Source organism: Esox lucius, chromosome 9 (assembly GCF_011004845.1).
Source record: "Esox lucius isolate fEsoLuc1 chromosome 9, fEsoLuc1.pri, whole genome shotgun sequence".
Lineage (NCBI taxonomy): Eukaryota > Metazoa > Chordata > Actinopteri > Esociformes > Esocidae > Esox > Esox lucius.
Genome location: NC_047577.1, coordinates 13151621 through 13176224, shown reverse-complemented (window position 1 = coordinate 13176224; position 24604 = coordinate 13151621). Strand labels below are relative to the sequence as shown.

At 41.9% G+C, this 24604-nt stretch overlaps 2 protein-coding genes across 2 annotated transcripts; both read left to right on the top strand.

Annotated features, from left to right (window-relative positions):
* The first annotated feature begins 5955 nt into the window (after positions 1-5955).
* Positions 5956-10235, top strand: LOC105012226 (mpv17-like protein). Its single transcript, XM_010872909.3, has 4 exons — positions 5956-6543; positions 6890-6960; positions 8261-8290; positions 8474-10235. The coding sequence occupies exons 1-4, from the start codon at positions 6243-6245 to the stop codon at positions 8690-8692; spliced, it is 621 nt and encodes a 206-aa protein (XP_010871211.1). The 5' UTR covers positions 5956-6242; the 3' UTR covers positions 8693-10235.
* Positions 10236-10345: 110 nt separating this feature from the next.
* bmerb1 (bMERB domain containing 1) lies at positions 10346-24542 on the top strand. Its single transcript, XM_010872907.5, has 6 exons — positions 10346-10580; positions 15817-15937; positions 18763-18836; positions 21481-21595; positions 22196-22281; positions 22695-24542. Exons 1-6 carry the CDS (start codon positions 10493-10495, stop codon positions 22808-22810), a joined length of 600 nt encoding a protein of 199 aa, XP_010871209.1. The 5' UTR covers positions 10346-10492; the 3' UTR covers positions 22811-24542.
* The last annotated feature ends 62 nt before the right edge of the window (positions 24543-24604 follow it).

Below are 24604 nucleotides of genomic sequence, written 5' to 3'. Positions count from 1 at the left end.
CCCCCTCCCGGAGGGGGTTCCTGATCTGTCTGATTGTTTTCTTTCTTAATCATGGCGAGCATTCTTCAGTCATCCAATGTAGAGGTAAATTCCAGTGTTATAATTTGGTTAAGAGCAAAAAATAAACAAAATGCGAGAGGAAATCTGTACATTGAATTATATAATGCATACTTTGTACATTAGCACAACGACTGTCCAGTTGAATTCTTAGACTGCAGCCGATAAAATTTGATATCTGGTTTGTATGTTTCATTGTGTCTCTATTTTAAATGCTGTTGTTCCATGTTTTTACTGTTGGTCCCTGTTTGCACAACACACTTTCCAAACTGTTACAATAAACATACAGTGGGCGGAACAAGTATGTGATACACTGCCGATTTTGCAGGTTTACTTACAAAGCATGTAGAGGTCTGTAATTGTTATCATAGGTACACTTCTACTGTGAGAGACGGAATCTAAAACAAAAATCCAGAAAATAACATTGTATGATTTTTAAATAATTACTTTGCATTTTATTGCATGACATAAGTATTTGATCACCTACCAACCAGTAAGAATTCCGGCTCTCACAGACCTGTTTTTTTTTTTCTTTAAGAAGCCCTCCTGTTCTCCACTCATTACCTGTATTAACTGCACCTGTTTGAACTTGTTACCTGTATAAAGACACCTGTCCACACATTCAATCAAACAGACTCCAACCTCTTCACAATGGCCAAGACCAGAGAGCTGTGTAAGGACATCAGGGATAAAATTGTAGACCTGCACAAGGCTGGGATGGGCTACAGGACAATAGGCAAGCAGCTTGGTGAGAAGGCAACAACTGTTGGCGCAATTATTAGAAAATGGAAGTTCAATCTCCCTCGGTTTGGGTCTCCATGCAAGATCTCACCTCGTGGGGCATCAATGATCATGAGGAAGGTGAGGGATCAGCCCAAAACTACACGGCAGGACCTGGTCAATGACCTGAAGAGAGCTGAGACCACAGTCATGGATTAAAATCATGCAGTGCATGCAAGGTCCCCCTGCTCAAGCCAGCGCATGTCCAAAAGAAACCTGAAGGATCTGGAGAAGGTCTGTATGGAGGAGTGGGCCAAAATCCCTGCTGCAGTGTGTGCAAACCTGCTTTTCTGATGTATCAAATACTTATGTCATGCAATAAAATGCTAATTAATTACTTAGAAATTATACAATGTGATGTACTGGAATTTTGTTTTAGATTCTGTCACTCACAGTTGAAGAGTATATATGATAAAAATTACAGACTTCTACATGCTTTGTAAGTGGGAAAACCTGCAAATCAGCAGTGTATCAAATACTTGTTTTCCCTACTGTAGTAATCGATTGATTGATTGAACTATGTGTATGTATAATTCATTCAGAAGTCCACATTACAAATACAAATAGCAATCATTAAAATGTATAAACAACGGTTAAAAACCCACTGTTTGTGTATCATTGCATTCAGGGCATAATATTATGTACTATGCAGCCTCAACTAAAGACGGTGAACCCATGAAATTAGAGCTGAACAGGTAAAGTTAAGAAACATATTGGTTGTATAGAATGAACTGGAACATCATGCATAACTATCCACTTTTAATGGTCTGGGTTTTTGTGCTGATTAAAACCAGTTCTGTGGTAAAAGATGAATGAAGTTCAAGTCAGTGTGATGATGGGGTCTCTTTGAATAGTTTAAATCTCTAGGTAAAGAGTGAAAATAGTTAGCAGAGATGTTGAAAACTAGGAATACACAACTGACAACTGACTAATCAACAAAATCAATGTTTCATTTCTTTATGATCATAGGTAAGGGTTTATTGACATAAGCTAAAAAAACAAGTACCAGAAAGAACAAAAAAATAACTTATTTCGTACTTTGTTTCTTTGTAGTATTTTTTTTTATTAAGATAGGGTTTCAAATATGCTGGACATTGGTACTTCTGTCGCTCAATATATCCACGGTAGTCATGAGGAACGCACTACTTGAGATTACACTCACCTAAAGGATTGTTAGGAACACCATACTAATACTGTGTTTGACCCCCTTTCGCCTTCAGAACTGCCTTAATTCTACTTGGCATTGATAGCATCTTGCAGTTGATGGAGATTTGTGGGATGTACATCCAGGGCACGAAGCTCCCGTTCCACCGCATCCCAAAGATGCTCTATTGGGTTGAGATCTGGTGACTGTGGGGGCCATTTCAGTACAGTGAACTCATTGTCATGTTCAAGAAACCAATTTGAAATGATTCGAGCTTTGTGACATGGTGCATTATCCTGCTGGAAGTAGCCATCAGAGGATGGGTACATGGTGGTCATAAAGGGATGGACATGGTCAGAAACAATTCTCAGGTTGGTCGTGGCATTTAAACGATGCCCAATTGGCACTAAGGGGCCTAAAGTGTGCCAAGAAAACATCCCCCACACCATTACACCACCAGCCTGCACAGTGGTAACAAGGCATGATGGATCCATGTTCTCATTCTGTTTACGCCAAATTCTGACTCTACCATCTGAATGTCTCAACAGACATCGAGACTCATCAGACCAGGCAACATTCTTCCAGTCTTCAACTGTCCAATTTTGGTGAGCTTGTGCAAATTGTAGCCTCTTTTTCCTATTTGTGGTGGAGATGAGTGGTACCCGGTGGGGTCTTCTGCTGTTGTAGCCCATCCGCCTCAAGGTTGTGCGTGTTGTGGCTTCACAAATGCTTTGCTGCATACCTCGGTTGTAACAAGTGGTTATTTCAGTCAAAGTTGCTCTTCTATCAGCTTGAATCAGTCGGCCCATTCTCCTCTGACCTCTAGCATCAACAAGGCATTTTCGCCCACAAGACTGCTGCATTCTGGATGTTTTTCCCTTTTCACACCATTCTTTGTAAACCCTAGAAATGGTTGTGTGTGAAAATCCCAGTAACTGAGCAGATTGTGAAATAGTCAGACCGGCCCGTCTGGCACCAACAACCATGCCACGCTCAAAATTGCTTAAATCACCTTTCTTTCCCATTCTGACATTCAGTTTGGAGTTCAGGAGATTGTCTTGACCAGGACCACACCCCTAAATGCATTGAAGCAACTGCCATGTGATTGGTTGATTAGATAATTGCATTAATGAGAAATTGAACAGGTGTTCCTAATAATCCTTTAGGTGAGTGTACATCAGCGCTGTCCTTCAACACTGAATGTATCTTATCAATGAGCGCCATCTAGCGGTTGTGTCATAAAACACATCGTCAATGGCGATGGTTAAATCAATTATTAGAACGTCTAATTGGACCTCAAATGTGAGTTACAATTACATTTTGCATTCACACTCACATTCCACCGCTCGTTTTGCTTGTATTTATCAATTATATAGCTCTTATTTGTGTATTATAGTGTTGTATTATTGTGTTGTTTTAGTTTTGCTTTTTGTACAGAAATCGTGATGTTTTATTGGTGTACTGTAGCAAATTAGAGTAAATATGGATGACTCAACGTCCATCCAAAGATCTTGCGTAGAGAGTTACTTTGATGAGAAGGTAAGTTTGCCATTATCCAGTAGTGCAACTAATGTGACTAATGATCCATTTTGAAGGTCTCCTTCAAGATTCAATGAATGCTCTGCTATAGCGCAGCTGGCTAAATCCATGTGTTGAAATGTATAAAAAACTTAAACTTGGTGATGCAAATGTTCACGTCAAACTCTCCCTGTGTGTACAAATGTTGAAGGTGAAAGCTCACAATAGACTTCTTGAGATCGAGGAAGGAGTTCGTAGAGAGCTGAGCAGTAGAGGTATAATCACATGTTATAATTTCCTATAATACAGTACACCACTGTTACCACACAGACTGTTTATGAACTTGTTATTATGATTAGGATTGTTATTACACCTGTAGTTCATAAGGAACTCTATCAACTAATGTCTCATTCATTTCTTCCATTCCAAGGCACGGAGGGGCAGCAGCTTCTGACCAACAAGCCCAAAACATTGATACTGAGTGCTTTAAACTGTAGTAAAGTCCTTTGAGGGGTTAACAGAGCTAACATTACTAAGCCCTTTTCTTCTCCACATTAAGGAGAAGACGGTTGAGGTTCTGGACCAGAGCATTTCTCCAAGGATCCAAAAGGCCCTCAGAAACATTGAGGCCATGGTGAACTCCAGAAAGAAGACCAAGGTCATGCCAAAGCAGCTAGTAGTACTTGGTTCCACCATCAAGCACATCGTCACTCGCTGGTTATTTCCACCATACCCCAGGCCATATGTGAGGGAATCTTGACTGTATACAAGGGCATCTCTGTAACCCATCCACTTCAAGTCCCCGGCCCACAGCGTCCAATGGCCAAGAGCTATGAAAAGGCTATGGAGACAAAGTTGTTTGCAGTAACTCTACCCGAGGACCTGAAAAAGACTATCTACCATCATTATGGGTCCCGGGTCGGGAAACTGCCACTTTTCCAGAAAGCTTTTCCACCTCTGACTAGCCATGACAAGTTTGAGTACATCCGGAGTGTTACTCCGTCTCTCTCCAAAAGAGAGGCAGCTTTTTTAAGAGTTTCCACTCAGACTTCATTGACTGCAAATCAACCCCTAGATATGTGCCAGTCATCGTCAAAGTGCAATCAGGGGTTTTAAAAGAAAACTCTGATCAGGCTAATAGTAACCCATTTGACCAGGCTCTGAGAGAGACAGAGAGAAACAAACCCAAGATTATTATTGTTCCTCTGGTTCTAGTCTGGAACGTCTTTAATGGCGCATTCTTGTCCATGCGATATGTGCCGCATGACAGTGGTATTTGTAATGATATGGTTGATCACATCCACATCAAGAATCAGATGGAGGCACTAAGTACAAGGACCACAGAGTGTTCAAATCCACTCTGAAGAATCTTGAAGAGGATCCATGGAAGATGAGCCGCTTTGTCTTTAACTGCTGTTATTCATTTGGAACGAAATACCTGAATGTCGTCAAGGTCCATGGAGAATTGAAAGCCCAACTGCAACCAGACCAGCTGTCTGCTGCTCTGTGACCTCATGGTGGGGGAGAAATAACTCATCTGAAGGCCTACCTTAACCTGCCCCTCTCCCCCAATTTATGTTTTAAATACTCTATCGAGAAATCACCATTATTAACAGCCCCAGAGGGAATGTTTTTTTAATTCTGTTATTTATTAAATAAATAAAAAAACAATTCCTCATATAGAAGTCTCCTCAGTAATTGTAATGTCAAAATTGTTTTAATATTAATGTTTATATTATGTTACAGTATTTGTTCAAATCTGTAAAAAGAACAGGGTAGAAACTCATCCTTCAAGATTCAAGGAATTGCATTCGTCTTTAAAAGGATATAACAGGAACATTTTTATATTATTGTTATATTTTTATGCAGGTATAATGACACTACTGTACATTGCCATGCATATAGTGTATTTCCTTGGCAGTGCCTCCCCAATAAATCAGTGGCTATAGAAAGACCTCAGTGCTGCCACCGTGGTCAGGATTTCTTTTTTTAACGCACTGGATTGAGTATTGCCACCATAGCAGGGAAATAAATGTCATTATTTGAACCGATTTGAACCCGTTTGAGTGCAACTTCATTTGGGAAAACTATATTTTTAAGTTTGTTGGATAGTAAGGGACACATACAAAGCCACGCAAGCTGAGCAGAGTCCATAGATTATCCACATGCCTTTGTGGACGCAAAACTTTCGCAAGCCCGCATACATTTTGTTGTGTTTTTTATATCCAGTGCATAGGACGTATGCGCGGGGACGGCAATTGAATATCCAATAACTAGTAAGGAGACGATTCCGTAGTTATCATGAACCTTATATCATAATCCTTACGTTTCGCATGACTGCAGCGATAATCGTTTTCTCACTTCATTTTATGCTTGATTTTACGTCACACGAGGGCGTGTTCACTTACCGTACTACATCGGGATTGTACGCACTAACACAGTTGGTTTCATTTAAAACACATGAACCGTCGGTTGATTTCACTGTGAGATGCATTTTTATTTTGATTAACGTTAGTTTGGACTTATTTAATATTACTTGTTTAATATGCTCGATTCGTTTTTATTCAGTCGAAATTGAATCGGAAATATCTGTTCTGATGCATAGTAGGCGAAATATGTGAGTGAAAGATTATATCGAAATAGGTTTTTCAGAAAGAAGACGGAAGAGCCTATACATTGATTGCTCCACGTCGACCTTCCTAATCATTTTCGATTTAAGGTGGCTATATGTCATGAATACAACATGCGAACAGCGTTTATAAAACAAGTGAAAAGATTTCCGTGGGTTACCAATGTAACCCTTTATGGATGCTTGTTCGCTGGTGGAGATTTGGTTCACCAATTGACTCGAGAAGGAGAAATGGACTGGAGTCAGACAAGGAATGTAGCTGTGGTCGCTTTCAGTTTCCATGGCAACTTTAACTTCTTCTGGATGAGGTTTTTGGAGCGGAGATTTCCCGGTAATACTGTGGGTATGGTTGTACGTAAACTTTCCCTGGATCAGACCGCCGCGGCTCCGCTGGCCACCAGTGTATTTTACACAGGTCGGTATAACGGCTACCGAAAAGAATAATTGACATCGTTTGTTCCACATAGCATGTCTTGGCAGTTCATTGTAAAATTCCTGGACTAGAGCTGATCTGTTATTTCGCAATGTTGTTAATTCACAATTTATTGACTGATGATCTAGCCACTTTTTGTGTCTTTATTTGTGGTTACATGAAAGACTGAAATCCTGGATTAAAAATAATGTAAAGTATTCTATAGCAAATATTACACGAAGAACAGTTTTCAAACGTTTGTTGTGGCCAAATAAAGTAGCCATTCATGTAAGTTGATCTTACTAAATGCATTACATATTTGATTTGACACTGACATTTCAATTCCAAGGGGTGAGTTTATTGGAGGGCAAGGAGGACATTTTTCAGGACTGGAGGGAGAAATTCTTGAATACATATAAGGTAAGTCTACCTCGTAAAGACACTTTTAAATATGCCCTTATACTGTAGTAATGGTCAGGTGATGTGGTTTGGACAGACCTACTCAGTATAATAAAACCAATAATATATATACATAGATCAGCCAAACATTATGACCACCTGCCTAATATTGTGTAGGCCCCCCTTTTGCAGACAAAAAATTAAATGAAATAACACAAATGGAATCCCATAGCAACCCAAAAAGTGTAAAGCAGATCAAAATACATTTCATATTGTAGATCAAAAAGTTGCCACCTGTTTCCTTGATGGTAGCTTTGCACACTCTTGACATTCTCTCAACCACTTTCATGAGGTAGGCAACTGGAATTCATTTCAACTAACAGGTGTGCCTTGTTGAAAGTTAATTTGCTTTCCATCTCAATGCGTTTGAGACAATCAAATGTGTTGTTACAAGGTAGGGTGGGTATACAGGAGACCATCATAACATAATGCTTTATTGCGAGGCAGTTTATCCTGCTACCTCGGCCAGTTCAGCAGTTTGTTTCAATGTGGGTTTTGTAGAAAACAGTGTCTACACATTACCAGAAAACAGGCCTCCGGGGGCCGGGGGTGACAGGGAGTTTGTTGGGACGTCGTGGACGGGTGAATGCGCGACGCCGCTGACTTGAAACGAAATGTTGTGACATCCACGTGGAGACATTTTTAAAAAACATTTCCCAAACCATAAATCTTTCCATAACCTTTAAAAATGAATGCATTACAGCTAACGTTAACCATTCAGTATTAATTCCTAACACCAGTCTTACATTTTGGCATATGCTCATATCAGTTGACTTATGGGAGCACTTTTTCAGCTTTGGGATTCAAAGAAGCAACCCTTCAGTTACAGGTCCAATGGTTTTGGAACTAATACCTAACCCTAACCTTAATACCTAACCCTAACCTTAATACCTAACCCTAACCTTAATACCTAACCCTAACCAAAATACCTAACAGTAAGAAGCCCTGTGCTGAGGCCATGCTAATCTTCACTGTGTTGTTCAGACTCATCCTCCTTCAGTACTAGTATATGTCATTTTCGAATACTCTCTGTTTGGGACTGAAGCTATAAAGCTTTGTAGGAAACTGCACTTCTGTAGCCAAATATCTGTTATACAGTATAATGGTGCATTGATCAGTTATGCAGTTTAAAGCTATTATTTTTATGTTTTGTCCAATGTTGTCCCTAAACATATATTTGCTTTGATCTGCAGCGCACAGACATGGAGGGATCCAAATATCTCACATATAACATGTTGTAATTTACCTTCATTTTATTCAGACAGGACTGATGTTCTGGCCTTTCATGCAGGTAAGTTGAATGTCTTTGTGTACCACTACTCTATTTTATTCATTATGTGACACTTGAACAACTCTAAACACCCAGTGGGTCATCATTATTATGACGTGTACATTACATCAGACATTTTGGTCCATCATCCAGTGCAACTGTCAACTTTTCCCACTCACTCTAGCCCTCCTTCCCTCCCCTCAGTTCCTGAACTTCTCCCTGGTACCCCTGTATTTGCGGACCACCTTCACTGGGTGTTGTGCCTTCGTCTGGGCCACCTTCCTCTGCTTCTCACGGCAAAGTGGGGACGGCACCGCCTCCGCCGCCCTCGCATGGATGTTAACCCCCAAACAGGACGCTACGGGGACAGAAGAAGGGACACTGGCACCCAAAGTAGACGCCAAGCCGGGAGGAGACCCGTAGCGACAGCAAAAGTGATGCCAAAGGGGAGACCCGCACATCCGCTGTTAAGCAGCGCAGCCAGGCGCACACAGAGGCAACAGCCGATCATTTCAATGCTCATATAAACAAACTCCAAACAAAAAGCACAGATAAGCGCTTACTCAAAATGAAACTCTGGTAGATTTTGTTTTTAGGTCCTAGTATGTAATCATCAGATAGAGATTCCATTATGGAACTGTGTTTTGGTAACATTTATTTATGAATATTTAATACTATTTTAAATTGTCTTGTCTTGAAATGTATCAATGACATTTTGATGTCATCTAATACACAAGGTGTGGTATGGTATTGTTACAAAGTTGCTTTATATTAATTCAACTGTAATTGATCTCCATTGGGTCCAGCCTTGTTAACTAACCATACTTGAAGTGCTTGTACTTATTGATCTTTTTTGTCTTCCTGTCTGCCCTCCTCCCTCTGGGGATGTACTGTGGGGCTGGGGTGGGGCTGGTTCTGCAATGGGTTGTTTGAATCTTTTCAGGAGGGTTTTGCGTCAACCGGCACACACGGCCTGTCAGGAGTGTGTGTTATTAAATCACATTGCACCCTATATCATGACATTTAAGAATGAATGTTGATCTAGTGTGAGGTCATGACCCTGTCTTAAAATTCGTAATAATCTCTCCTCTCTCTCTCCCCCTCTCTTTTTTTGATATGTGCTTTAAACATTTTAGTTTTTGAAACTTGTGGCTTTTGTTGAGCAGTAAACAGTTACTATCAAAGATATTGTAAAAGTAGTGTGTTGCGTAGTTGACATTTTCTACCCTGAAGTCGGTAAGCATGATTATCGTTTGTGATCAGCTTAATATTGCATTGGGATGGCAGTACAGGTGTCCAGACCGCTAAACAACAGGTGGAAAAGATGGATATAGAAAATGGTAATGATAAGGCATGATATTAAAATCTTACTAAATTATATGAATATATTGTTGCACACAAAGTCATTCTAATTTGATGGTTTTACTAACACTGCCTGGGATCGAATCCAGTTAAATGTGAAAAAATAAAATAATAATACAAGCTAGTATTCACCTTTTAATCTTTGTACGCAGTCTATATTATGTACATCAAAACATTTTCTAGTGAAGGTGATTATAATACAATTTCTGGTGAAGCTCATTATACTGGTTCATTATCTGGGATACACGGACATCCTAGCAACGGCCTATAGCTCAACCACTCGCTAATGAGTCATCACTTCAAAGCCACACAAAACAGGCTGTGGACCACCTGCGCTTGCTATTCTCAGTTTCAATGCATAGCTACAGGGCATTTGAAACTCACCCGTTTTAATTATTGTTATTTAGAGAGTGACAAAAGCAGCTATAGCTATTAATCTACTCAGATTATACTGCCTACTTCTGTACGAAACCTTTTCAGCATGTATGAAAAAAGCCATATTAGAACTTTGTTGCTACTTAATGGCGGATTTAGGCTATTTTATCTAAGAAATAATCGTCGGGAAAAAAGTACACAGAATTTTTTTTACAAAAATGTATTTTACATATTTTTCAAGATGCGTTTCCATGCAACCTGGGTATCGATTTTACCCCGTCCTCCGGAACCGACTGCGCATGCGCTCTTTATCCTAAGTCAAGGGATTTGTAAGCTTGGATAAAGATGCTCAATGTCTCGGGTCCGTGGAGCCTTCGAATCGGGCGACACTGATTTATCCTGAAAGAAAAATAGACGCGGAGGAATCAATATACGATTTTAAAATAGCTTTCCCAAATCCTTTCATAGTGTTCACGGATTTGAGCGATGGAATTGAAGAAATCAATTTCTGATACCGAACGCTCATTGAAAAGCTACGGCGCTGTATCGGAAACGGAATGGACAAAAGACAAAGGTGAGCGCTTTCATTGCCAAGTAACGTTTTCGCCGTTTTTATCAGTTATTGCTCTTTGCAGAATACGGTTTTAGTTAGGAAATGTTGTATTGTGAAGAAATGCAAAGCAAAAATCCTTGATTTCTATGTGGTGTTGTACCTATTGCGTTGTCATTTCAGTACCTTGTCATTTCAGATAACACCATTACATGTGCTTTGCTTTGAATGCATTTTGAAGGTGCATTTGAAAAATGATTTGCTGAAGTAATCTTTTATTGATATTAGGAGATTTTCATAAAGGCATAATACATAAACATATGTCGATTTTTTATTCCAGATTGCTTCCCCTCATACAGCATCTATTTAAATACCACACGGGACACTAAAACACTAAATATATAGCCCTTTTCCTATATTTATATTAGATGAGCCCTGGAAGGTTTTACACGTTCATCTAAGGACTACTCATCCCAAAGTTGTCTGGCCAGGACTGAATGCCAAATTACACTTCGTTCCCTATTTAGCGCACTACTCTTACTCTTAACCAAGGCTTATTGGAGCGCTGTTTAGAAAATAGGGTTCAGTTTTGGACAATATCCCGCCTCTTTGATTCCATGGATTGAAAGGCATCAGCGGATGCAGTCAAAGAGGAGCAGGCTAGAGGGCGACCTGCTGGGCTGTCAGTGTGTGAGTCAAAACCAGCACCTGCATTCTGAGCAGCAGCGTTTATATAAACAAACGGCGGAGAGAGGCAAGGGAGATTGATTTTCCTTTTCAGCGCAACCGATACAATAATGAAGAAACTAGAACAAAAAATTTAATAAAATACTTTAAATTAACTGTCCAGTAAATAATAATACTAATACTAATTTAATAATATTTGGTTAACTGATTATATAATGTATTTGACTTTTTATAGAGTATAATACAATGTATGGCCAAAGCGAAATAATGAGAAAAACAAATAAACAAATCACCTCAAAAATACCACAGAATAATATAACTCCTGAGGAGGAGGGTGGCTAATGAACCCTACTTATTAATATTGTTAATGACTTGAATCTACTGGTATCTACCCTCTCTATTCTGATGTGTCAGTTGTATATGCTTTTATTGAAATAAACCCCCTAGATTTAAGGAAACGTGTCGGCCAGCTGACTGTGTCATTACCTCAGCCATGTGAGAGTGGCTCACTGACATGTTTTCCCATGGTAAAATAATGCAAAAACAATGCCTTGGATTCCATCACAAACATTAGACTCAATGGCTGACTAACAGTGCCAGTAGATGGGGGTCACATGGTTGTTTTAACACTTGATTTTAATTGTGGTGTTAAAAATAGGCTGGTGACGGCATCAAGTTGTCATCAGAACTGTACGTGATACACTGGTAATCATATTTCCGCCATGCTCAGATAGGGACGACTGAGTCATAACAAATAATTAATATCGTAGGGAAACGGCATGTGGATAAAGGGAAAAAATTATAGTTTTATGAATAAAAATTAAAGATGTACGATGGGGAGAGGAGAGAGTGCTGAATGGGACCAGGCCACCTTCATACTGCAACCAGGTGTACACACCTCCAATCAGTATGGACAGCCCTGTAAGCCCTGCCCACCATCCAAGCCCCGCCCTCCATCTTGCTGCAATAGTAAAGATACAAAAAACATATTTGGCAGAGCAGGGAGGGCTATCACCCTGGAGAGCCAAAGCACACAACATTTGTATTATTATGACCCACACTCACGTACATTCAATATGCGCTTTTGAGGCTGCCTGTGGGATGTTTGTGTAGGCTCAACTTCAACTCAGACTGAGAAGCATTTGACAGCTTTGTTGAACCATACTAGCTTTTATCACCCATTCAACATAAATCCTTCTGTTGCACTGTATATCCTTTAAGTGACCTTCCCATTGATGTCATCATTAAGAACAGGAGTGAGGGAGATGAGAGGAATGTCGGGTGCAGACACTTTTAAGTCTTCAGCTTCTGAATGTGAAAAGGCAGTAGCTATTTTTAGATATAAATTCTCTGTCCCCATTTTCCTTTCCCATCTGGTACAGACTCAGAGATTGGACGCACGCACACGCGCACACACACATACACACACACACACACACACAGACAGACAGTGATATTCATCGTTCTTCTTCCCTGATTCCCCCTTGTGTTACAACTTCGATCTTCCATCTGTTTTGACAGTGAAGTCCAGAAGCATATCCGAATACAAAAACACAGCGGGGGACATTGCAATCTGTACTTCTGCGATGGATCCTGTTAATTTGACATCCAGTGGACAGAAACAGACTGAAACACAGAGGGACTACAAGACATTGTTCAATGAGCTTATTGTCATTTTTGCATAGCAAAAAAAGGTTTAGAATCTTTTCCATTGTGGGCCCTAATGAAAAAGAAATCCTGGAATGAATCCTCTGCAGATAACCGCAATCTGTTTCCCCTCAGCAAGCCAATGTTCATGTCTGGCCTGCTCCATATGGTTCAAGGCTCTTATTACGTTGATCGCTTGATTTATTAAGTGATGTTCAGGGTATCGACGAGGCGATTTGTTGCCACGTAGTTTTGTGTAATAAGACGAGGTTCGTTTAAAGGTCTGCCCGGTTTGGTACCGCCTGTGGTTGACAGTGACGACCCGTCGGTTTGAGACCCAGGATTACCAACACGTCTGTTCGTAGATCGTGGAGTAGATTGAATCAGGGCCTGTTTGAAAGGGAAGGATGAACAGAATTGTCTGGGCCATCCAGGAATGCTGTTCGCGCAGCCCCGGGTGTACTCTGATCGGGTTTCACTGTCTTCTACCGGCCAGCTTCAACTGGTATTAAACATTCACCCTGAGTGGGTCAGAGTCCACTCTCACACCCTCCGATCCTGCTGACTGGTCTGACCGGTCTTACAGAGTAGATCTCGCGTTAGGTAACTTCCCCCACCTCAGAAGAGTCTGCAGTTCAGAGCCACTCAGAGTTATTCATTATAGATCTGGCTCCCTGCCACCATAATGGACCAGTCAGGAATTCTGAGGCTACGTTGTATTGACGCTCAGCAGTGCATTGTGCGCGTGTGCGCGTGTGTTTGTGTTTTCAGTGTGTCTGAGGTACAACGAGGGAGGGCGAGGGAGGGAGCAGGAGAGATAAAGGGGGAAAAGTGAGAGATCGAGCTAAAAGGGAGAGATAGAGGGAAGAGGGAGAGATACAGGGGGGAAAGTGAGTGAGCGAGATAGAAGAGAGATGGAGGGGAGACAGTTAGAGAGACTGTATGCAGTTAGCCACGGGTATGCAGTTCATCACTCTGCATTATTGACTGCAGCTAAGACAGCATTGGTACCAGCTGTGTTTTCCAGCTGTAGTTACATCAGCATGGAAAGCATTAGGCCTCCACCTTTATTCAAGGACTCAACATCAAGCTAAGCTATTTAATCAGCATCAGCTATGAACAGTCATAGGATGCATTTTTGATTTGTCAGATGTGTCAAACAAAAACATTTACTCAAATGTCAAAAGCTCGGCCTGCCAACAAAAATTGAAACATAAGAATGAACTGGAATAAGGTGATGTTGTTTTTGTTCTTTATTTCCAAGATTTGGATAAGTGTTTGCCATTCACCTTAAAAAAGTCTGTTGATTGATAAATAAGCTGTTATTGGTTAAGAAGAATCACTTCCATCTCTCTGGCCACTAAACTTGTTGTTTTCTGGGAGTGAAAGGCCTGTCACCCAACACTACAGCCAGCGTGTCTTTTAAAACAGGCCCTCTGTGAAATACTTATGTCCTGCCTTGTGGGGGATGGAAGGCTAATGTTTACAGTGGCTGTCAAAGCTGTGATCTCAGATGTTCTGCCAAAGTTGTGATCTCAGTTGTTCTGTCAAAGCTTTGATCTCTAATGTTTTGTCAGAGCTGTGATCTTAGATGTTCTTTCAAAGCTGTGACCTGAGATTCGCTTTCATTGCTGTGACCTGAGAGTTTCTGTCAAAACTGTGATCTGAGAGGCTCTGTCAAAGCTGTGACCTCAGATGTTCTGTCGAAGCTGTGAACTCAGATGTTTTGTCAAAGCTGTGACTTCAGATGTCACCCCCAGACCTGAATCACTGGTGACAATGGGTATGAGATTCTTGTTAATTTGCTTGATGATCAATCTGACATATAGAGTGGAATATCCTTGGATTATTGCTAGTAGGGGTTCAAATGGTTGAGTTCCTTAGTGATCAGGAATATCAATTTATTATATGCTTCATTGGCTACATTGTGTAGCTATGTCCAGTCTCTGGTGGCTACGGGCTAAATTGGTGGCTTTGTGAGGTCATTGGACCTGGCTTTGGGTGGATCAGCCCAAACGGTGAGAATCGAATCTTTCTCATTGATCTGTGTCAGTACCAGTATCAGTTCTCTTTAGCTCAAGGGCCTTCTTCACTGAACCCATCAACCTGAACCCATCAGCCCCACCAAAAGATGAATAATACTCAATGCCCATGACTCCATTTGTTAGGTTATTTTACATTCACTAAGCCCAAGCATTATACTACAGTGCTTTAGCCTGGGGCATCGAATTGATGGTGGTGAGTTATCTTTCTTCGTCATCAGCCGTCTTACCAGAAACCTCTATTCCTTTTAGGCAGTTACTGTAAGACAAGATGACAGGGAGAGTCGCTATTATCTTGGCTGGAGGTAAAAGGAGGTAAAAACACTTATGACAGCGTATGAGATGATTTTTAATTACGAACACAGGCAAGACACGAAACATTTTAGTCAAAACGAGAACTTCCTACCGTAATTTACATTTCAGATCATTTGGTATGCATAGCTCTCCCCAATGTTTACTAGAGCATCCTCTAGGATATGACGTTTGACAGAGTAGGGTTGTAATACTGTAAAATGGAGCTGCCAAACAAGCCTCGGGCACTGCACTGGATAAAGGCAGGGAAATTGTCGAAACAGTATTTCCCGACAGGACTAAGTGCATAGAGTTACATCCCTATGTTGTTACATTTCTTCTCTACCTACTACTCTGTGTACTGTCCTTAAAGGCTGAGTAAGGAATGAATAGGGAATCATGCTGCACCGACTCTGAGGGTGTCAGGAAGAGAATAGGCCCTTTGCCTTGTAGTAACATATGATTTATCTACATAAGGGACACATCCCGCCTCTTTCTGTACAGCATGTATGTCAGTATGTATTTATATAAGTCTGTATGTATGTATGGGTGACGGCTCAGTTCCATCACTTCCTCCTGTCTCCGGTCTCCAGGTCAGGCCGACGTGTCCATGGCAGAGAGCACCATGTCTCCAGACGAAATCGAGGTGGAGATGGCTCGTATCCAGCGCCTCAGGGAGGTACTGGTAAGGAGGGAGTCTGAACTGCGCTTCATGTAAGTACGGATATCTTCACCAACCTGTAAAAATCACTGCAGCCTAAATTCTGTAACCGGATTTTTGTTAAAATCGCTTCGGAATAGCCTTTGTTGTCTGGGGGGGATGAGTATATGATGTAGATTAAAAAGCTGGTTGTAAAATGGTGGGCACCTCAAATAATAGAGCGTAAGTCAAGTAGGTTAATTGAGCCTGGTAATATTGTAATGAAGCATGTTTTATTGGGTAACTCAAGCCCATTAGATGCCAAAACAGAAAGTAGCTGGCTAAAGCAGAAACAAATTGGCATCCATCCCATTCATAGTCTATGCAATTATAAAGAAAGAGCTACATGGAATGTCGTTAGGGTTTTCATGCAGTGAAACACATGAACTTGTGAATGGCTAATTTAACGCCAATTAGTTTCCCAATGGCTGTTCATTTGTCCGTTGATTCTAAATGGCTCTTGTATGCCAATGGTGTTGGTCAGCTGAGACAGCTATGGACTGATCCACCCCACAATGACATTGTCATTGATTAGGGTTTGGCTCCAAAGGTACACTAATTGATGTGTGGGAGTCCATGATGATTGTTTTCCAAACCTGTATTGATTAGAACACATGATCATGGGACCAGGTAATCAGAGGGTTAGATGACCAGGTGGATGTTAGATTCTTTGGGGGCTTGGTTGACTGTATTGTGGCACTATTGAGTCTGTTACTCAGTGGCCAGGTGTATTGGGTACACCAACAAGTTAATTGATGGCTCCTACAGTGAGCTGTGGCTTGTTTGATTGAATATTGCAGGCAAAACAAGTTAACTAAGCAACCTGTGGAATGGAAAAAAAGGTATTTGGCCTTTCATGCATCCATCCATCCATCCATCTTCTTCCGCTTATCCGGGGCTGGGTCGCGGGGGCAGCAGTCTAAGCAGAGATGCCCAGACTTCCCTCTCCACAGACACTTCCTCTTCCGGGGGGATGTATCCTAGGTCTTCCCTGGGGTCTCCTCCCGGTGGGACGGGCCCGGAACACCTTCCCGGGAAGGCGTTCAGGAGGCATCCGGAACAGATGCCCAAGCCACCTCAGCTGACCCCTCTCGATGTGGAGGAGCAGCGGCTCTACTCTTTCATGCACAATAGTTAATTTGTATTTAAATGTACTTAAACTGTATTGGCAAAGTAAGAATTTTACCTCAACCTTTGTTAATGTTTCTAGTTTCTCAATAACGAGATGGCAGACAGTCAATGGAAACTTGTCAGCGACAGCAGGGAAATGTGGCTCCGCAGATTAGCTTGAACAGCTTCATTACTGAACTGCCGCCACACAGATACCCCTTGTTTTGTGTGACTCACACATTCTCTAGCAGATGGAGTGTCAGAGTGCAGTCTACTGGAACCCAGCGTTGGGGTCTACTGAGATGGAAAACAACAAAATACGGAGGGAGACGTGGGGGGGAGGGTAGAGTTTGAAAGACAGGAACAAACAAATGGGTGATAAAATTACAGGGATGTTGGGGAGAAAGGGGGAGGAGAAAGTCAAAGGAAGGGATGAGTGAAAGAAGAGATGGAGGAAGAGGGCCAGGGAGGGAGGGAAAGGAGAGAGATGTATAAGAGGGAGAGGGGAGATTCTGGAGGAGGGAGTGATGTGGGGAAGGGAGGGGAAGGAGAAAGAGGGACTGAGAAAAATAGAGGGGTGGATGGAGGGTGAAGCATTGGGAGCCAGTGGATGAGTCATCGGTCTGATTAACTGCATAGAGACTTATCCATGGTAGCTGTCACAGTGCAGCGCAGACAACAGGAGGGTTGGGTAGAGGAAGGGAGCGAGGGAAGAAAGAGACATGGCTGGAGTAGGAGGTGGGTGGATGGAGGGAGGAAGGAAGGGGAGAAGAGGAACAGAAAGAGAGGTAGATGAGGAGAGAGTGTGACGGGTATGGGTTGGAGAGGTAGAGCGAATAAGAGGGGAAGATGTTTGAGGAAGAGGGGTAGAGGAGAACTGCCTTACAGAGTGGGTATCGGATGGGTCCTTTGGTTGTCTCTTTAGGGACAGGCGTGTAGTAGAGGAGAACTGCCTTACAGAGTGGGTATCGGATGGGTCCTTTGGTTGTCTCTTTAGGGACAGGCGTGTAGTAGAGGAGAACTGCCTTACAGAGTGGGTATCGGATGGGTCCTTTGGTTGTCTCTTTAGGGACAGGCGTGTAGTAGAGGAGAACTGCCTTACAGAGTGGGTATCGGATGGGTCCTTTGGTTGTCTCTTTAGGGACAGGTGTCTAGTAGAGGAGAATGACCTGACAGAGTGGGTACTAGAGTGGTCCTTTGGTTGGCTTTTTAGGGTCAGGCATCTAGTTAGAGGGGTGACTGATAGTTCATTCAATATTTTATTTGCCTTTCCCAAAGGGTGTGTAACAGACATCTATTATAATAAAAACACGATATATTCCCCCATTATTTTTATGGCGATGTCTTTTCACTTTATATTACCGTACAACACCTTATGTAAAATCCTTTACATTATGTCTGCCAGAATGTGCGGACAGCTTTGCTTTGTGTTGATTGTGTACCTAAGCAGAATCGATGGGCAGCAGAGGAGTTCTTGCTTGATGAACTAGATTGATCGGACAGGAGGCCCAATGACATTTCACTTCCTATCCCCTTGGCAAATGATATCAATAAGCATGCAGTAAGCAGAACCAAAGTAGAGCTGTGTATGTGGTATATGTAAAAGACATTAAGGATTTTAAGATCATTTAATTGACTATTATTGAGTGATGTATATTCAAATTGATTATTATTTCACTGTAAATGTTATGTTCTAAGCTTTTCTAATTGGAATTAATATATTTTCCAGGATGGACGATATCCAGCTGTGCAGAGATATCATGAATTTGAAACAGGAGCTGCGGAAGGTGGTGACTGTACCAGGTAACAAACACATCATCACAACACATCATTCACTGGACATATGAACAATAGATCAAGAGGACATATGAACAATAGATCAAGTATACTCTATATCTGACACTTTCTATACAGTCATGTGAAAAAGTATGTATGCCTCCTGGAAAGTAGTTTTTTCTTCCATAATCTGACATGTAGTCTTCTCTTAAACAGTACTGACAGGTCAAGGTAACTTCAGTTATTAACTGACACAAACAAGTTTGCTTTACCATCATTTATTAATCAAACATTTCAATAGTAATGCATTTTTACAGTACAGAAAAAATAAGCACACCCTAGCTTCAACAGCAGGTGTTTCCCCAATTTGCTTAAATAACTATATATTAGTCATTACATTACATCAGCTTGGAGGATTTTGTTGCCAATGTTCAAGGGATGCCTTGCATAGATGGACAGCTTCATGTCCCCCCCACAGCATTTTGATTGGATGGAGATCTGGGCTTTGAATATGCCTTTTTTTCTGAGCCAGTCTGTTTTAGCTGTGTGTGTGGCCTCACATTCTCCTCACGAATTCTGTGGTACAATACTGAATTCATGGGTGTGATGGCAAGTTGGCCAGGCCCTGAGGCAGCAAAACAGCCCCAAACCATTATGCTGCCACCACTATGTTATATGGCTGGTATGAGTTTCTTCTGTTAATAGGTAGTGTTGCGTCTTTTTCCAAACATGGTGCCTGGCATTGCAGCCAAACAAGTCCACCTTTAACACGTTTTTATTGGAGATTATTGTTCCAGTAGTTTAGTTTTTTTACCCAGGTGAAAACATTTACAATCCTGTCTATCCCTTCAGGGAATAGACCAAGCATATCCAACTGAATCCTCAATGTAGCCTAAGCCAATTTGCTCATGCTTGCGGAGTTAGCATAGAATCTGAAATGGTCTGTTCTGAGGGGATAAACTGCCACAGCATGCAGCGCACCAGCCGCCACTTCCCGGTGAAGTGATTAATGGGTAGGTGCACGGCAGTTAAACTGGGTGCGCAACTGAATAGAACTCTCAGGGACATGGGGGGAGTAATAGGTGGTAGGCTTGTTCTCCTTAGTGTAAGGTAGGCACACTCACACTTTCCCACACCTAACTGTAATGGCTATATACACACACACCGATTCACACACATATTTATAGCCATTATGGTTAGATGTGTGAAAGTGTATGTGCCTACATTACACCATATTATACATGAGCCAATGGTAACATTTCGTGGGAATGTGGGATTTTTCTCCGGCTGCAAAAATAATTTTGGGTCCATTTGTGGCCACAGTGTCAGCCAGCCGATGATGGACTCCAGCTGCCACTTCAGCTCTACAACTGAACAACCTCTAGGTCTCTAGATCACAGGTGTTAAGCACATGGCCAGAGTAAAGCTCGTTATGGGGTCCAATCTGACTTGGTGGTCGAAATATATATAATGAAATGTTATTTGGAAAGGTTGACACTTCTCCAAAAAGAAGTGTCAAGGAGAATAAAAACAATCCTAAAACAATTAGAATATCATCTTTGCAAACTTTGACGCTAGGAATTCGGCCATCTGGACCTCAAATAAGATCCATCAGATACTGCACTACATAGGGATTTCAACCACCCTGCTGTAGATTTTTCTGGCCACTTTCCAGACAGCACAAAGAAATGAGGGGGAAGACCGATTTCTTCTTGAGCGGTTGAACATGTGAATGCATGAGTAATCTAGATTAGTCGTAATCTGGAACAGTGACAAAGAACAATATAATGAATTTGTGCATCCATAACACATAAAGCTTATAAACGGCATGAATCAAATCTCTTAGACGGATACATACATTATCCATGACATTCATTGGCATACTGTATAGCGTCATGCACACTCCAAGTCCAACCCATCCCAGCCCATAAGGAGTCACTGCGTATGAAGTAGTATATCACTATCTTACCCGACAAGCTGTATTTACACCGACCGCAGGGCAAAGACATGCCCGGAACCGGTTGCTCTTGCCTTATCCACGTGACACTCCAATGTATCAACTGGTCTATGGTGACTCTGTGCCCCCAGGGAAATGTCTGTACCTATCCAGTTCTGTCCCCGGGGGCGAGGGCTAGAGCTGAGGCTGCACTTTAGCCTGCTGCCTTAGCATTGCCACGTGCTTTTACTAGTGTCGATAATGTCGTTTCCTGTCTGTTATGTTGAGTGTGTCGGACGGTGAAGGTCAACGGCAGAGAAACAAAGCATAAATGCTTTCTGGGGGAATGGATGTACAGTTTACAAGCCCACCCCGACGGGAATGTATTCCCTGTGGGGTTCTACCGTTGACCTTACCACGGCCTCCGGCCACTAGGCAAAAGGGGAGCATTTGGGAGGCGGGCCTGTATGACTGCATATGCATATTCCCACATCCAGACAGGCCGCTGCATCATCCAAGAGCATTTGCGTATCCTCCTGTAAGTCTAATGAATTAAAGATGGGGGCTATTTTGCAATCTGAGAGATCTACCATTTGCGAGTCACTATTGGGGAGCCGGCCTTGCCCATCAAGTTTAAAGTTCTCCCTGTTGATCAGAATCAAACTAATATTACATTAGTCTGTACATACTCCACGTAATAAGAGTTTTTTTTCCTCTCCTTCCTCTCTCCTTCAGAGAAAGAGAAGACCAAGAAGCAGAGGCAGAGGGAGGAGGAATTGATCCTGAAGATCCATAAACTGGTTCAGAAGAGGGACTTCCTGGTGGATGATGCCGAGGTGGAGAGATTAAGGTATTACTGCTGTCTGAGGGACATGACGGATGACTGCGGCTCACTACTCTGTCATTATCATCTCACTTCCAGCTCTCTTCCTCCTCTTTTCCTCCCATTTAATCATCAGGGTTTTTTTTTTTCCTCATTTAGCAGCTCTTGTCCGGCGCGCTGGCATACACCATTGAGATCATTCAGTGCACTGAGACAGACAGGATACGGTTTAGGGTCTTTTTTCATTCAGCGGATGATGTGACTGATAATATAAAATGTCTGCTGTGGGAACTTGTTAGTGTGGGGATTTTCCACGCTGTGAGAAGCTGTATTTGTAACTCCGTACTCTCAACTCGTGGCTGAGTCCCTGTGTAGAGGAACAGTAGACGTGTCATGATCCCAACGACACAGAGGGAAAAATCTGAAAGCTGTCTTTTTGCTGTCGCACCGTTCGTTAATCTCATAAGGGAATTTTAGATTTACTTCAGCTAAGGTCAGTGTTTCGTTTAGGCTCACCCCGGCTGTGTCTTTTGACAACCCCCGTAAATCTCACCAGGACATGGCGACGTTTGTCAGCATGTTTCCATCAATTACTACTGCTCTAACCAACTATAACCTCCACTACAGGGAACAGGAGGAGGACAAGGAGATGGCCGAGTTCCTGAGACTGAAGCTGATGCCCCTGGAGAAGCTGGCCAGAGAAGCAGCCCTGAGTGAGTGGTGGCCTTCATATAAATCAAAACGGCACACAATCCACATACTGTTTCGGAAACATTGTCACAAATGTAGAAAAACATAAGTGCATAACTAAAAGCAAACCACTATAAAAAACGGATATTGTAAAGACAAGTGGATATGATTTAATACCAGCCAGATAAGTGTCCATGCCATATTGTGGTCATTCAGTAGACATTAGTCCCTTCATCTTTAAATAGATCAGTGGGTCAACCACACAACCAAGAAATAGATACTTGTCAGTTGTTCTTGTTCAAACTCTGTACAAGTCCCTGCATGGAATTGAAAGTAGTCATTTTTGAATACTGATTTGACAAACTGATAGTTTAAGTTATTATTTTGATATTCAAGCGGTTACTTTCTCTCTCTCTCTCTCTCTCTCTAACCCTAGATGCCCCAAAACCCAAGAGGCAAGTCCCTGAACCGCCTCCAGGCAAGCCATCCATCACCAAATCCATCACCATCATCAAGGACTGCTGTGGCGCCACACAGTGCTGTATCATGTAACCAACCGAGGACACTTGGCCAACAAACACCACATCAGTTAACAGCACTCTGGTCCTACATATAGAGATGGTTGGAGACCACTGGGGACACTTGGCCAATGACACCACATCAGTTAGCAGCACTCTGGACCCACACATAGAGATGGTTGGAGAAAACTCTGAGAAAACGTGTTCTAGCATGGACACCACCACTGTAGGCGACCACCATTTTAATGGTCAACATCCGACTTTGTTGGCCGATCCCTCCCAACAACCCGACTGGAATCGGGTGATCACAACCCCAGTTGGGTTATCGGGAATGATCCCCCAAATAATTAAAATTAAATAAAATAGTTAAACATGGAGATGGCCTCAATGGTGCTACCCATTCCAGAACAGAAGCAATAATGGATAAGGATACAAAATGAGACCCCCCCCCCCCCCCCCCCCACATTCTATCTCCACGGTCTCATATCATCTGACCCTGGTGTCTCGTCTAATAATGTTACATCACTTCCTGTGACCCAGAGAACCCTGTGACTCCACGCTACAGTATTATAATGGAAACGGGGTCCTTAGGGCATCCCAATCTGATATCACCCCACTGAAGTTAAAATGGAAAAAGGGCTAGGGTTCAGGATAGACACACATTAACTGTAGGGTAACACACAGTAAATGGGAATGTCATTATGCCCTAATACATTATGGCACCTATTAGATGGCAAAATTTGCAGTAGACATTTTAATTGTTGACTAAGGGACTCATTCCTTCACTAGATATTCACCTGAAACAATAAGAACAATGTATAATGATGACCTCAAATGTAAGAGCACATCCCGTGACAAAACACAGATTCATCATACCTCAGGGTTCTCTGCCCACTAGGAACTGAGTTCATTACCTTTTATTATGCACCGTCAGTTTTATATGTACTTTTTATTTTTATATGTGCATTTTTTTGTTGGGCTCGGTTCGATACCAATTCAATTCAGCGCACGACTTACTGAATTGCCAGATTTGAATTGGAACTAATGCTTGCTTCGGAACTGTAGATAAAAGCACCCCCACCTGCGGTCAACAGTTCTCCCTTTACCATAAAGGTACACTCCCTTCACACCTTACTGAACACACATGATCATTACTTTGTACGTTACTAGGATACTTTGTACGTTGGCCAGCTGCAACTATCATGAGTCACGTATGTTCTGTTTTTTCAATTATGCGTAGTCTTATTTTCAGTGGATCATTAACCAGCCAACATCAGTGCTTTTGTTTCCAAGGCAGGTCATTTCAATCATCACCTTGACTGGGGTCATAGCACCGTACCAATACATTATTCAGAATTACAAGTCTTAAAAACAACATGACAAAAACAAGAGGGGTTGAGACTCCAAATATGTGTACATTCCTCCATATAGTGAAAAGAAGTGCTGTTGGGACTGTTTGTAGCAGATGGAGTCCTGTTGAACAAAGTTCCTCTCTATTAAGCCCCGCCCAACCCGACACCTCCCAACAGCTAGGTATCAGAGTATTTTCCTTGATTCCTCAAATCCTTTTCCTTCCAAGATTTTGAGAAGCAGGGATGAACAGATGCAAAGAATTCAGAAAGACACTTGACACCCAACTATGAACTTTATTGTGTAGTATATTAGTGATGATTTATGAAGGTCCTAATGCCCAAATGGAACAATATGCATACATTATCTGAAACTACCTGTACATATATATTTAAATAAACAGCATCTTTCAGGAATTCACAGTCATTTATTTGGGTAGACTCAAACGAATGGATGGTTCACTTTGAAACTGTAGTGA